Below are 15,999 nucleotides of genomic sequence, written 5' to 3'. Positions count from 1 at the left end.
TACAATTTTAAAGGTGTCCTTGACTTTGAAAACTAGTGACATGGGCTGGCTGATGCTCAAGGTAGACTGATTCCTTTGTAGTGATAGAAGAGCAAATGTTGTGAGGATATGGGTCAGTGGAAGGAAGCAAAGGGAGGATGATATGACTTTGGAGTCTGGAGCTTGGAGCATTTCCAGCCCAGAGCTCTGGTAATGCTCCCTGTCTGCTGAACAGCCTGTGGTTACTGCTGTCCCTGCAAGGAAAGTGCCATTATCCTAGGAACAAAGCCAAGCCATCACTCTTGCTGCAGGAAGGGGTAGAGCTAGTGGAGTCATTGTTATGGATGAGATAACAAAGATTATTTGCATAAAATGTGACAGCTAATCCTGAGAGTCACCAAGAGTCTGGGAGTCTAAGAAAGTAAACTCTTTCTTAGAATCCTAGATCAGAAAAATTACCTTTGCTGGTTTACTAGTCCAGCCCACCTTCTTGCTCAGATTTGATCCAAATCTACAAATTTCCCAACTATTAGGAATGGAATGGGCTGCCTTGGGAAATAGTAGTTTCTCTCTTTGGAGCTTCTTTGAGGAAAAGCCAACGGGCTACTTGTCAGGTGTGTTGTAGAAGGAACTTTTGTTTTATATATGTGTGTGTGTGTGTGTATACATATGTATAATCTATATTATATAGGTATACATATATAATGTATAATATAGTATATAATTGTATAAAGTGTGTGTGTATATATTATACATATATGTATATGTGTGTATATATATATACATACATATATATGTATATGTATATGTATATATATGTATATATATATATATGTATGTGTGTGTGTGTATATAATATATATACACACACACATATATATATATATATGTATGTGTGTGTGTGTATATAATATATATACACACACACATATATATATATATTATATATATATATATATATATATATATATATATATATATATATATATATATATATATGTATAATTCTGAGGTCCCTACTGACTGGCATTCTGTGATCCAGGACAGTCCTCCCTATTTAGAGTCCAAGGCCTGGCATAAACATTTAACTAATGATGCACCACTTTGCCACATCTCTCTGTGTGGTCTCTCATTGTAATCTGGCCCTGATCTCACCGAAGGGGAAATTTCTCTGAGTCTTTAAGGAAGCAAGCTAGAATCAGGGACATGTTGAAGAAAGGTCTCTTGCAAATTTGTAGGGGAAGTGGGCTCCTCAAAATGTCTGCAAGACAGTCTCTTTCTGGAGTCCATCCCAATCCATAGTCCTCTTTCAAAGCAGGAATGAAGAATGTTTCCCTTCCCTAAAGCTCTCACCTAATTCTACCCCTCCTTCAGGCCTGCAGATTGAGTCATTCTCCTTTCCCCCAATTAGGAGCCATATGCAAAATGTTCTAGGTTTGAAAGTCTGCTTCCGTATCTGTCTGTCTATCCATTCACAAATTATAGAGCTGGAAGGGACCTTACAGATTATTTATTCCAGTGGTCCTCAAAGGTAATGTCATGGCACAGTGGAGTGCTTCAGGTTTCATTCATTAATTGTGTTACAAAGTGGTGCAATTCACTCATATCTGTGAATGTCCCAACTGTCCCCTTGACAATGAATAATAATAGTGTGAAGAGTCTGAGAACAATCCACTCACCTCCTTAAAGACTTCTGGAGAAGACAATACCTTCTCTTTCCTTAATCACTCCTTCTAGGGTCCTCACTACTGAGAGGCAATCAGAAGGGCCCTGGATCTGGTGGGGCCAGGAAGGATTAGATTGACATCACAGCCCTTCCAGTTACTACCTGTGTAAGCACTTAACCAATGCTCTTTAAAACGAACAAACAAACAAACAAAAAACACCCACAAAAGTCTTTAACCTCTCTGGGTCTCAGTTTCCTCCTCTGTAAAATTAAATGTTTAAATTAGATGACTTGTAAGGGTGTGTCTAGGGCAGCCAGGTGGCACAGTGGATAGCATACTGTCCTGGAATTAGGAAGAATCAACTTCCTGAGTTCAAATCTGGCCTCAGACACTTACTAGCTGGGTTACCCTAGGCAAGTCACTTAACCCTGTTTGCCTCAGTTTCCTCATATGTAAAATGAACTAGAGAAGGAAAACCCCAAATGGGGCCATGAGGAGTCAAACACAACAACAGCAACAAAAATGAAAACATTAAACAAGATGACCTCTAAGGATCTTTCTAGCTCTGACGCTATGTTTTGGTTATTTGGCAATTTAATCTGTCCTATAGCAATGTGGGCTCACTTCTTCAAATAACATAATGATTGTAAAGCACTTAGCCCAGTGCTTGGCACTCAATAATGACTTCCCTGCCACCCCTTCTCCCTCCCTGTTGTTTTATCCTGACTGAGAAGCTAAGGCCAAGCAGTCTTTGTGGAGCCTCTGTCTCACCGCTTCACAGCATCATTGAATCATAGATAGAGGACTATGAGAAGGCAGCTTGGTGTAGTGGATAGAGACTTGGGGTCAGGAAGACCTAGGTTCCAATCCTACCTCTATCAACGAGTATTTATGAAGCAGCTACTATAGGCCAGGGGCTGAGGTTGCAAGTGCAAGGACTGAAATAATATCTACTCTCAGTGAGTTTAAGTTTCAGATAATTACTAACTTTGTGACCTTGGGCAAATCCCTTAATCTCTTGGGCTTCAGTTCTTTCCTAGGTAAAATGAAGGAACTAAGTCTGTGATGCCAGAGCTGGAAGAGACTTCAGAAGCCATCTTGCCTAACTTTTTCATTTTATGGATGAGGAAACCGAGGCCCAAAGAAGTAAAGTGACTTTCCCAAGATCATAGGTGGGATCTGAATCTAGGTCCTCTGGTGCCAGAGTTAGATTGAGAGCAGGTGGAGGCAGTTAACTCTAAATGGCCAAGTGGTTGGTTGTTTTGGTTTCTTCCTGGGACTCAGTGCATTTAAAGGAAAGTAAATGATTCCTAGGGCAGTTAGGTGCTTTAGTGGATAGAGCTGTGGGCTTGGAATTAGGAAAGCTTATCTTCATGAATTCAAACCTAGCCTCAGATACTTACTAGCTGTGTGGCCTTGGGTAAATCACTTAACCCTATTTGCCTCAATTTCCTCATTTGTACAATGAACTGGAGAAGGAAATGACCAACTACTCCAGTATCTTAAACAAGAAAACCCCAAATGGGATCACAAAGAGTTACCATATTTCACCACATAATCATCACCATCACATAATAGTTGCACCCTGTTTTTTTTTTCCAGTCCAAAAACTGGTTTTGTGATTGTCGAATGGTATAATTCTGTTTGTCATACCACTTAAAAGGTAAACAGAGCAGCAATGTATTCACCAGTGATGTATGGATACACACTTATCTCTCATTCATTGTAAGCTGTCAGGCTAGAATTCTCAGAACACAAGCACTGACAGTATTCAATTTTAATATATAGTCACGAGTATTCCATGCATCCTAATCTTGTACCAAAGACAAATTTAGTAATAAATGGTTTTAAAGTAATACCAGCACAAATTTTTTTGAAATAAAAGCTTCATATAATGGTTGTACCCCTACCTTTTTGCAAAAAAGAAATTGGCATAAAATTTTATGATCATGTGGTGAAATATTGTAGATACAACTGAAAAGTGACTAAATAACAAAACAAAATTATTCCTACAATGCTGGTCTAAGTAGGTTGAACAGGAGGAACGGGTGGGGCTGGGGAGAGAGGGAAGCAGGGCACATTTTAAAATGACGTTTCAGAAAGCACCTCAAGCGGTAACAAGCTTCTGTCATGACCTTGTCCTTTAGAGGGTTTTGGGAAGGCTGACAGGGTTGCCTAGGACACAGTCCCTTTGGTCTCTGGACTGTAGATTCTTTATAGTTCTCTGCAAGGGAGGTGAGATTTGTCTTTTTAATCAGAAAACAAAACTTGTATTAAAAAAGAGAGAATCTCTCTGGCCTCGTACTTCACAAGATGGATATGTAACCCTTGAGGATGTAGATTGAATGAGGCAAGTGGAAAGAGGAATAATAGGGAGAGGAAAGTAGGTGGGACCCAAGTAAAGAAGCATGGGGGAGGAGAGATGGGATGTGAGACTGTTTCTTTGGGTTGCTGGACAGAAGTATTTGAGTATTAACAAATTCAACTCCATTCAGCAAATATTAAGTACTTGATTCTCCATGGCCTATAGATGCCAGATTTTTTTTTTTTGGAATTTTTATGAATTCTTGGAAAGAAACAAAGAATGTTCATGAATTCTTGGAAAGAAACAAGCTTGACAGTTGGAAAGGAGGCATAATTTGCGATTAAGTGTTGGTCTTTCCAGAAAGCACTTAATGATCCATGGGATTTTGGTATAGGGAAGAGAAATAAATGATCCCTTGGAAAATATCACACACTCATTCAGCGGGAAGAGACTTATGCCAGGAAACTTTCTGGTTGGTGTCCATGCTGCCATCTCTCCCCCATTGCATCCACCCTCTATTCAGTTGTCAAACTGATATGCTTAAAGCACAATTCTAACAATGTCACCCCCCATCCCAAACACCACTCTTCCCTACACCCCACTCAGTAAATGCTAGTGGTTTCCTATCACTTCCAGGATCAAATACACAATCCTCTGTTTCACCTTTACAGCCCTTCATAATCTGATCCCTCTTACCCCAATTGACGCCTTAATCCAATGACAGTGGTCTCTGGGCTGTTTCTTGCACAAATCTTGCTCTCCAGACTTCAGGCATTTTCCCTGGCTTTGCCCCATGCCTGGGATTCTCTCCTTCCTCATCTCCTTCTCCCAGCTTCTCTGGCTTCCTTCAAGTCCCAGCCAAAGTCTCATTTTCTATAAGAAGCCTTTCTGAATTCCTCTTAATGCCTTCCCTCTGTCAGTCACTTGGAGAAGTAATCTATGATCTCCAGAAGGGATTTAAGAAACTTTCCAACTGTCAATCACTTCCAACTTATCCTGTATATATCTTGTATATATGTATATATGTGTGCGCGTGCACACACACACACACACACACACACACACACACACACACACACACATGCACAGTTTGTCCATAGTTGTTTGCCTTTTGCCTCTCCCGTTAGACTGTGATCTTCTTGAGAGCAGGGACTATCTTTTGTCTTTCTTTGTATCCTCAGTGCTTAGCACAATGCTTGACATATGGTAGGTACTTAGGTGTTTTAGACTAACTGATGATGATGATAATAATAGCTAGCATTTATATAGCACTTGAAAATTTGCAAAATGCTTTACCTATTTTGTTTCATTTTTATCCTTACAACAACCTTGTTAGGAGGGTGCTGTTAATATTCCCATTTCATAGATGAGTCAACCGAGGCTGAGACAGATGAAGTAACTTACACAGGGTTATACAACTAGTTAGTGGCTGGAGGAGAATTTAAACCAGTCTTTCTGAATCAAGTCCATCTCTTTATCTACTCTATCACCCAGCTCCGTTAAAGCATGAGCCCCAACGTGTTGTGTGGGAATGATTATGGAACAAGGCACCCTGGGTAAGAGATATTTTGGCATACAAAAGAATATGAAAAGTTGAGTTATTTTTGAGGAAAAATCTGTTCAGAACCCAGGAAACACTAAAAGATTTTAATGGAAAAGAAATCACCAGTGAGTGGGAAACACATGCCTGAGTTTTCAAAGATCCTGGCTTTCTGCCCAGCAATCTCAGGAAATGGAGAGCAATGTCTAAGACGAGGGATTCTTGTAGGAAATGCCAAGCACTCAGAAGAACTGAGCACCTTTCATGCAAATGCGACTCAAGAAATAGAGTTCCCTAACCCCCTAGCCCCTCCAGTATTGGAGTTAGCTGGAATTTGGAAGGTGAGAGGACACTGAGAGGAAACATGTAGGCCCTTTGGGAATGGCCAGTGAAAACCTTGGGTTCAGGGACATAGAGGGGAATTATGAAAAGACAACTCCCAGGGCCTTGTCTAGGAAGCATGATGTGGGTAAAGAGGCTGCAATGGGCCAGCGAGGGAGGCTAGTTTCTTAGCTGATATCCGGCTCTGTAGAGGCTACCTACAACAGGGGCTCCATTCACAGAAACTGGGCCTGAAGAATTATAAAAGCAGCTTGTTCCAGGACCTGACAGTTACAGGATTCTGGTATTTGGAGCTTTCGGTGTTGCTTGAAGTCGTGACATGGGTCTCACATGGGCCCCAGATCAAGACAGATCAGACAAGACAGGAATAGGGAGTTTGGAGGCATCATGGTACTAGAGAAAGATCATTGGACTGAAGTCAGAAAGGGCCAGGGTTTAAGTACTGGTTTCTAATATTTACTAGCAGCGTGACCCCTGGCAAATCATTTAATTTCTCTGATGCTCTTTTCTCATCTGTAAAATGGGTGTAACATTTTCATAAACTACCTGAGAGGGTAGCTTTGCAAACCTTAAAGTGTTATAAAAATGTGAATTATTATTTGGCCCTGACCACCATCTAGTTTGTACCTAAAGGTACACACTGTGGATGGGAGGATATGATGAAAGTTTCTTAAATCCCTTCTGGAGATCATAGATTACTTTTCCAAAAGTACTTAGTTATTTCTTTGTATACATTTAGGAGATACAGTGAGTGACCACATGCAACACAATTCAAACAAAAGATTAAGAAATAAGGGGCAGCTCGGTGGCACAGGGGAGAGAGCTTTGGCCTTGGAGTTAAGAGGACCTGAGTTCAAATCCAGCCTCTGACACTTGACACTTACTAGCTGTGTAACCATGGGCAAGTCCCTTAATTCTGATTACTTCACCAAAAAAAGAATTGATTAAGAAATAAAATTTTTTTGTAATGGTTGATGTATTTTTCAGATTTTTATTGAAACCAAGTAGGGTTAAAATAAAGGAGACTGACTTATTTTGAAGCTTAATTTTCAATGGGGAAACCAACATTAATAAATAAATAAATGATAAAACTTAATCTAATTATTATGGTGTTAGAAACCGGAAAGGACCTTAGACATCAGCCAGTCTGACTACCCCTTTTTACAGTTGAAGAAACTGAGATCCTAGATCTTAGATTTAGAGTTAGAAGGACCCTTAGAGTCCAACTCTTTCATCTTACAGATGAGAGAACTGAGGTAGGCAGAAGTTAAGTAACTTACCCAGGGTTACACAGCTAGTACCTGTCTGAGGAGGAATCAACCTCCGATCGCTCAACTCTATCTACTACGCCAACAAGATGAATAATGCCATCTGGAGGAAGCGACTTCCCTTGTTTAGGATCTTAGTACAATTAATCTGTGATTTTATCTGGAAGCAGCGGATTGATAAAATGACCTAGGGAAGCTAGGAGGTGTAGGGAATAGAACATTAGGTCTGCAGTGAGGCAGATATGAGTTAGAATCCTGACTTAGACACTTGCTGTGTGACCCTGGGCAAGTCACTTACCCCTGTCTGCCAGTATAAAATGGTGGCATTTTGTGAGGGTTGTTGTGAGGATCAAATGAGATAATATTTGTAAAATGCCCAGTGCAGTGTCTGGCATACGATGGGTAGGTGCTTAATAAATGCTTATCTCCTTCTTTTTGGGGTTACTTATTTTATAGGTGAGGACACCATGGCCCAGAAGGGCCCAAATTGCCCAATTCTGGAGCCTTGCATGGAGCTTTTTCTTGCCCGGTGTGGAAGCAGTGGGATGGATAGTATGACCTTTCAAAGTCTCTGCCCAGAAGGCTCACGTTTTTTCCCCTTTATTCCCAGACTGCAGAGCTCTTCATGAAGCTGGTATTCGAGCTGAGGGGCTTGTCTGCCCACGCACTGATGGATCTCTGGCAAAGATCTTCATTTAAGTGCAGAGACAATTGGTAAGAGGCTGTTTCCCAGAGCAAAGGCCCTGGGGAAAGATCAGGATGGCTTTGCCTGGGCTTTGAGATTCTTCCGGGTGATTTGGGAACTGCCCCCATCCTCATGTGTGACTTGGATGCCACAGGGATAGATAATAACATCCCTCCATCTGTCTCTCAGCTTGTCTCCTCTGAGTGACACTGACCTGGGACTCACTCTGCAGACTTTGGTGTACGTCTTGGGAAGTCTGCCAGGAAGGCAAGTCATGCAGGGCAACCCTGAGTTTCCCACGGACCCCAGCACTGTCCTGTGGCAGAATAGAGAGCCAAAGGGCCAAGATAAATAAAGGCTGGTATTGTTCCCTCCCACAGAAGAGGACCCCCTTGCTCAGAGATGGAATTAGCATTCAAATACATCTTGGGTATCATTCCTGGGGAAAGGACTCAGGAAGAGGGGGAAGATAGCAGGATTGGGGTACATGTCTAACATGCCCAGGCATGAGAGTCATTCTGCTAGCATGAGAACCTGCTATACACAGGAACTCTCTGGCCAGCAGGTAGAAGCCATGGATGGAGAGAGAAAGCATTAAACACTGGACAAAAACTAAGAGGGAATAGGTGAACTGGGTGGCCCCACCTGGCTTGCCTTCCAAGAAGACTCGCTAAGAGGCACACCTGCCCACTGGGCTAAGGCCAACACAGAAGGAAGGCTCAGGACTTATTCCTTCTCTCTTGGTCCCTCTACCTTGTTAGAGATCGTTGGATGATACCGTTCCAATCATAGCAGCCTTTTGGGGGTACCATTGGGTACCATGGTGGATCATGATGTAGTCCTGATTCTGTGAGGTTGGTGGCCTCTTGTGGGACATTCACTTGTCTCTACTGCTCTGCTTCTATCTAATCAAAGAGTTTTTCAAGGCAGATAACCTCTTCAAAAAGCTTTCTGTCTCTTCCTACAGTTCTTATTTCGGAGACCCAAGTCCTAATGGTGCTATGAATGACAAAGGTTTTGGAAGACTGTACAAATAGGAATTCAGTCATGTTGCTGTTTGTTGTTATTATCCAAAGTCCCAGTCAGCAGGCTCTGCCTCTGGCTGCTGACAATGGAGCATCTCTGTTCTTCTCTTGCTTTCTTGGAAGAATGGCCTGTGATTGACACTTGCCAGTGCTAATGAATCTGAGAGGCTCACCCTCAGGTCCTGCTGCCCTTTGTGTTTGGAAAAAGGGGATTTCTGAGAGATTCATCCCCCTCCATGCTGTGACCTCAAGATGCTAGACTTTTATATTTGTTTTCTACCATCCAAAGCTACCATTCAACAAGTGTTATGCTTCTAGGTTTGTTTTCTAACTCTCCAAGCCTGGTCACAGTCTCTTGAAGTAGATGCAGTTCAATGGAAAGAACACTAGGCTTGGTATCAGAAGATGTGGGTGGGTTCAAGCCCCAGTTCTGCAGGGAAGGGCAACCCTGAGTTTCCCACGGGTCCCAGAACTGTCCTGTCACAGGATAGAGCTATTAGTTATATGAACTTGAGCATATCACTTTACTGCTATGAGCCTCAGTTTTCTCATCTGAGAAAAGGGAATAATAATGCCTGCCCTGCCATTCTCACAGGATTCAATAATTTTTTTAATAATTTGCAAGCATCAAATAAGTTCTAGTATGTGAAAGTATTTTGAAAATTGATAGGCTTCATGGATGGAGTACAGAGTAGGCCTTGAAGTCAAGAGAACTTGAGTTTAAGACCTACCTCTAAGACATAATAGCTCTGTTGCTATGGACGGGTCACTGGACTTCTCAATGTCTGAGGCAACTTATAGATTATAAGTATAGATGGCTTGTACTGGTAGAAGAAGCTCCCATGCTGTGAATGTTTCCTTTGCCAATGAAATCACAGATCATAAGATCATAGACTTAAAGCTGGAATGAACCTCCATTTTATAGGTGAGGAAACCGAGGCACAAAGAATTTCAGTGACTTGCCTGTGGTTACACAGCTAATAAATGTCTGAGAGAATTGTAACTCAGGTCTTTGTGACTTAAAGGCCACTACTCTATTCACTAGTTTTTGTTGTTATTCAGTCATTTTATGGTTGTATCTGACTCTTTGTGACCCCATTTGGGGTTTTCCTGGCAAAGATACTGGAGTGTTTGCCCTTTCCTTTTCCAGTTCATTTTACAGATGAGGAAACTGAGGCCAACAGGGTTAAATGACTTGTCCAGTGTCACATGGCTAATAAGTGTCTGAGGCCAGATTTGAACTGAGGAAGATGAGTCCAAGCCCAGGGTTCTATTCACTGCATCACCTAGCTGTCCCCTCTGTCCGCTATTCCACACTAGACTCAGACAACTCAAAACAGTAGAAATGCCATGGGGTCTTATAGTTCCCAAAAGGGAGAAGCTCACAAAATTAGGTGTTTAATTGTAAGCAATTTACTCATAGTTTATTTAATGTGCAAACAGACTTTTCCTCATTCCTTGTTCCCTTCCCACCAGCATCAGTTTGGATAGAAAAGCACAGCTAAATGCTAGATATGTTCCTGGGGTCCTGTGTTTCTTGAAGCCACCTTGATTCTTGGGGAGGTATCATGGTGGGGGGGATGGCTTATGTTGATGATGACCATTGACTGGCTGATGGCTGTTTCAGGCAACCTCTGGTGGATGCTCTGCCCTCTTGTGGAACAGAGGCTTGTGTTGCTCTCATGAAGGAGCTCATCGTATCCGGGGATGTGGAAAACGATGAGGCAGAGTCATTCCTCTGGTCCTTGGCATTTGTCCCTCAGCCCACAGCTGGCATGATTCATTTACTTCTGGTGAGTAAGCTTCCACCCCCTTTGTCTAGACATGACCCTGGTGCTCTATGGATTATTCAAGAAGGCACATAGCAGCCCCAACAATGAGTCTGACAACCTATATTAGACAGGCTAGAGAAATTTCTGTGATGTCAGACTGAAAGCCAGAACTTCTGGGTTCATCTGGCTATTGTGTCTACCCTATCCTTTTAAAGTATAAGCGGTAGGATCTACCCCACCCTCCATAGGATTCATAGACTTAGATCTGTAAAAGGACCTTGATGAGGGGACTAAGGCTGAGAGAAGCTTAATGACCTATACAGGGTCACATGGCTAATAGATATCAGAAGTAGGTTTTGCTAATTCTAAGTCCACCACTCTATCCTCTATGCTCTCCTGCTTCTCAGTCAACCCTCTCATATTATAGATGAGTAAAAGAGGTCCAGAGAACCTGTATTGTCCACTGTTGCACAAATAATAAATAGCGGAGCTGGGATTTGAACCCAGGTCCACCAGACTAAAGGGAAATCTTTAAATGCCCTCTGGGGAAGTGACTCACCATCCCTGCTCCTACCCAGCCCTGTATTTGTATTTGGGAGTTGGTGATGATTCTGAATTATCCAGGGCTATAGCTGCAATGAGAAAAGACCATACCTATATCAATTTGGACTTTATTGAATGATTCCTAGTGTATGAGTTTCAGTAAGCATTTGATAGGATTATAGAAGATCTGACATTGTCCTTGCTAAATGTGGCATCTTGAAGGATGAGCCCATAGAATTTAGGTTGATATCTGGCTTGTCTCTCTGATCTCAGTATGGGAAGAAGGCTCTCCTTGTCACTTGCATGGGAGCCTTTAGTAACTCTGGAATTAGGAGCAGAGAAGAATACTAGTTATGTGTGGCAATATTGAAACACTGGGCAGAGGGTTCCCGTAAATGATAGTTTTGATATCCAATTTTTCCTCCCTGTTTCTGATTTAACTGTATACTTCTAGCCTTCCTCTCACTTCCTTTCCTTCCAATAACCCCCTTCTGCCTTTGTTTCTATCTCTACCCCCAAAGCATCAATCTGTCTCACTCTCCAGATGTCTCCTTCCTCAAGTTTGCATGGTTGGCCAAGAGTGTCACTGAAGGTCAGGACCTTGGATAGAGTATTAGAGACGTGTTGAGTTCTATTTGAAGCCTGGGGACAAGGAGCTCCAATTTAGGTTTTTCAGTCTCCACTACATCATCGACATGTGTTCAGGCTCCCAAGGAGCCATAGCTAAGATAAATTACTCCAGAGAAGTGCCTTTAATCCTGTCTCTGTTCCTACAACATGGTTTGAACTGTAGCTCATGAGCTCGGGCCCGTTAGCAGCTATTTTAACCTAGGAAAGTGGGGAGTGAGGAGTTATAGGAAGCAAAGAGAAGATATCTAAAGTGGTGGGCAGAAAGGAATGTTTTCTGAGATGACAGAATGTAAGCTGAGGACTCTTTAATTTTTATCTTTCCATCTTTAGCCTGTCACAGTATCCGAAGCATAGAATAGCTTAATAAAAGCCTGTTGATTGATTTATAATCTCTATTTACCTTTCCAGATTGTTATAGAGAAATCACTTTGTAAGTCCTAAAAGGGCCATATGACAGTGAATTAAGAATTCAGTTTAATTCAACAAGTACCTGCTAAGGTCTTCCTGTATATCAGGTACTATGCTAGGTCCTGAGATACAAATACAAAAATGAAAACAGTTGCTGCCTTCAAAAGCTTACATTCTTGAAGAGCCAGGATTTGAATACAGGCATTTATCTGAAGCTCATCTCCAGTACATTACACTGTAGAGCTCATCCTACTAGGGCAAAGAAAGGGCCTATAAAATAATATAGGTTTTCCAGTGGGAGCTTAGGAAAGGAAATTCCTTTACTGTAAGGAATATCCATTAAGAGAAGAGAAAAATAAATGTAGAATTATAATTACAATATGAATGAGAAAATTGAGGGGGATCATTATTCAATATGGAGCTATCTTGTGGGATTAGCTTCTCAAATGTAGTTTTGTTCAAGTAATTGAGATAAGTCAGATGTAAGCTCGTTATATGAATTGAAAAGGAAGCATGAACATTTTGTCACTTTAGGGCTGAGACTGCTTACCTGAGTCAGGATGAGAATCCAGAAAATTTGACATCTGGTATGAATTTAATAAGTGACCATTTTGTGTCATTTTAGAAAATATAAAAGTGCATTTGTGTGTGTTGTGTGTAAAACCAAAATCATTCTGAGATTTGATGATGAATGTAATGGTGAAAGGACAGAATGAATCCCTTGGCATTTCTTAGTTTTATTTTCTTTTGTTTTTTTGAAGTCTGTGCATGAAGAGAACTGTACTGTAGCATTCTTGGGGTCCCAGGCTAAAAAAATCTAGTATTACTGATCCTCCAACTCACAGCGCCAATTTTTCCATGTACTTGTGTATAATTCACACTTTAATCATTTCACATCAGGATGCATAGAATTCCCCTCTGTCTTTTAGTCACAGGGTCATAGATTTAGAGGTCATTGAGTCCAACCCCCTCATTTTACAGATGAGGAAACTGAGACCTAGAGAGCCTAAATCACTTGTCCAGAGTCAAATAGATAAATAAGTGATCGCAGCAGGATTCAAACCAAGGTATTTCTGACTCCAAGCCCCACAAAGTAATTACTAAATTGAACTGCCAGTGGTCTATGAGACACTCTCAAAGTGAACGGGAAGAAGTCATGCTGTGCTCTCCTATAATGGCAGGTTTTCAGTAGCATTTCTGAATACCTGCGTGGAATGGCTATGCAATATGGCAACCAAAACAACTGACAACATTAAGAGGGGAGTAGTGCCCACAATTGGGGCAGGAAAGTGGCACAGTGAATAGAGTACTGGGGCTGGAGTCAGGAAGACTCCTGTTCCTAAGTTCAAATCTAGCCTTAGACACTTGCTAGCTGTGTGACCCTGGGCAAGTCGCTCAACCCTGTTTGCCTCAGTTTCCCTTATCTATAAAAAAATGACTTGGAGAAGGAAATGGCAAACTATTCCAGTATCTTGGCCAAGAAAACCCCAAATGGGGTCAGGAAGAGTCAGACCCAACTGAAAATGACTGAACGGCGACAACAAGAGTGCCCAGAATCAGAGAAAAGAAGAGAGCTCCAGATCACATTTGGAATATCATGTTCCCCACACTCACACTGGAGGAAGTCCAGTGTGATGGGGGTGATGGGAAAGAGGGGGGGAAATAGCAACAATACCACATGAAGGTTGGGGAAGTAATTGGTATTGCTTAGTGTGAAGAAGAAAGCAATCATAAGGATAAAACAGTAGCTAGCATTTATATAAAGCCTGAAGGTACAAATATGATGTCATTTATCCTCTCAATGACCCTGGGAGTTAGATCCTATTATCATCCCCATTTTACAATCAAGGAAACAGAGGCAAAAAAGGTTAAGTGACTTGTCCAGGATCACACAGCAAGTAAGTGACTGAGGCTGGATTTGAATTCAGGTCTTCCTGACTCCAGGTCCAGTGCTCTGTTCATTGTACCACCTAGCTGCTGCTTATAGAACACTCTGAGGTTTGCAGAGCATTTTATGTATATTCCTTCAGTTAGTCCTCAAAATTATCCTGTATCCTACATGTATGATTATTCCCATTTTTAGCTAATAAAACTGATTCTGGAACAAGTTAAGCTTTTTGCCCACGGTCAAATGGCTAGTATAAATCTGGGGTGGAATTTCCTGAACCAGCACTCTATTCACTCTACTATACAGCCAAGAAATACAACATGTAAAGTAGATTATGATAAATATAGGAACCACCACCTTAGTTTAAGTCCTCATCACCCCTCACTTGGGCTGTGGACTCCCAGCCTCTAGTCTCCTCCTCCTCCAATCTGATTTCCAAACAAGTGCCAGAAAGATATTCCCAAAGCACAATAGTGACTGTGTCACTCAAGAAGCTTTAGTGGCTCCCTCTCACTGTTAAGATGATGTACCCACTCCTCTGTTTGGCTTAAAAACGCTTCACAATCTGTCTCTAGCCTGTTTTTCCAGGCTTGCTATACATTATCCTCTAACACACACTCTACGTTCCAGTCCAAAGGCTTGCTTACTGTTCTAAGTATGTGGACATTCCATCTCCTGACTCTATAGCTTTGCATAGCAAGCTTGGAATACCCTTCTTCCCTCCATTTTGCCCTTAGGATTCCTAGTTTCCTTCTAAGCTTAACTCAACCACCTCCTCCTACAGGCTGCTTCCTGATTGCTTCCTCTCTCCCACCCCTAGTTGCTAGAGCCCCACCCCTGCAAATGACTTTGTATAGATTTTAGAATGAATTTTCTATGTATGTGTTGTTTTCTCTAACAGACCGTAATAATTAGTAGTAAATAATAATTAGTAGTAAAACTCCTAATAAAATTGGTAATATTCATGTAGTACTTTAAGGTTTGCAAAGTGAAAATTTTTTTTAATATTTGTAAAGTCCTTTATATATAAATATTACAAACTTTAATGTATGATATATTAAAATGTCATATAAATATATAAAAAGCTTTTATACAAAATATATCACATAATAGATATTAAAGATATATGAAATATCTGTCATATTTTACATAAACACTATATATCATTAAATATATTTTATATATGAAATTTATATATAAATATATCATATATATTAATTATAGACATACATATACACGATCTCTACCCATCTGGCAATGTGTCAAGAGTTTTGTCTTCCTTATTCTCCCTCAGGACAACCTTTCTTCCCTAAAGCATAGTCCCATCAAGTAGAGCAGAAATAGGGGGCAGAACATTCCCCTGACTACTTCTCACTTGACCCCTTGTGAGGCCTGCCTGATGTCAGTCTGAAATCTGTGGTTTGTGTATGAGGAGCGGGGTTCTGATGTCGGAGTCTGTTTCTGTTTCCAGCCTTTGCTGCAGTTCCCAGCAATGAGTTCAAGTGCCTTCCTCAGTGTCTCCGCCCTGGTGCACAGCCTCTGCCTGGCAGGTGGGGCCTGTGAGAGACTCCCAGGGGTGAGCTCATTAATGAATATCCTTAAAGAAGCCTTAGGAGAGAACTGTAGCTCTCAGGAATCCAAGGACAGTGGCCGGGTAAGGAGATCTGGAACCTGGAGGGATTGACACCAACATATGATGAGAAAGAGTAAGGTGACACTGGGTGGCGAAGTAAGAAAATAGGGCAATGACCACAGTGGTGGCTGAACTGTCACAAACTATTCTGAGGCATTGTAACAGTTCAGCATTGGGAATGCTTCTTAGCCTGTAGCTGGTGCTGGGGCTGTGCTGTCCTTCTCCCTGGACTGAACACAGGGTGGGTGGGGATGCCCTCTGCCCCAGAGCAGTTCAATCCTTGTCCTCTGAAGGCCTGGTCCTTCAAAATTCTC

At 41.5% G+C, this 15,999-nt stretch overlaps 1 protein-coding gene across 1 annotated transcript in view; it reads left to right on the top strand.

The window, feature by feature from the left end:
- Positions 1-15,999, top strand: part of LOC110198340 (uncharacterized) — a 174,901-nt gene that overhangs the window by 23,172 nt on the left and 135,730 nt on the right. The window contains 3 exon segments of the mRNA XM_078151725.1: positions 7,712-7,815; positions 10,439-10,604; positions 15,524-15,706. Of these exon segments, the coding sequence (XP_078007851.1) occupies positions 7,712-7,815; positions 10,439-10,604; positions 15,524-15,706 (453 nt within the window).

The sequence above is a fragment of the Phascolarctos cinereus genome, unplaced genomic scaffold (genome assembly GCF_003287225.1).
Source record: "Phascolarctos cinereus isolate Bilbo 61053 unplaced genomic scaffold, phaCin_HiC Scaffold_4;HRSCAF=312, whole genome shotgun sequence".
NCBI lineage: Eukaryota > Metazoa > Chordata > Mammalia > Diprotodontia > Phascolarctidae > Phascolarctos > Phascolarctos cinereus.
Note: the sequence above shows the minus strand (reverse complement) of the source record. Positions and strands in the feature narration are given on the sequence as shown.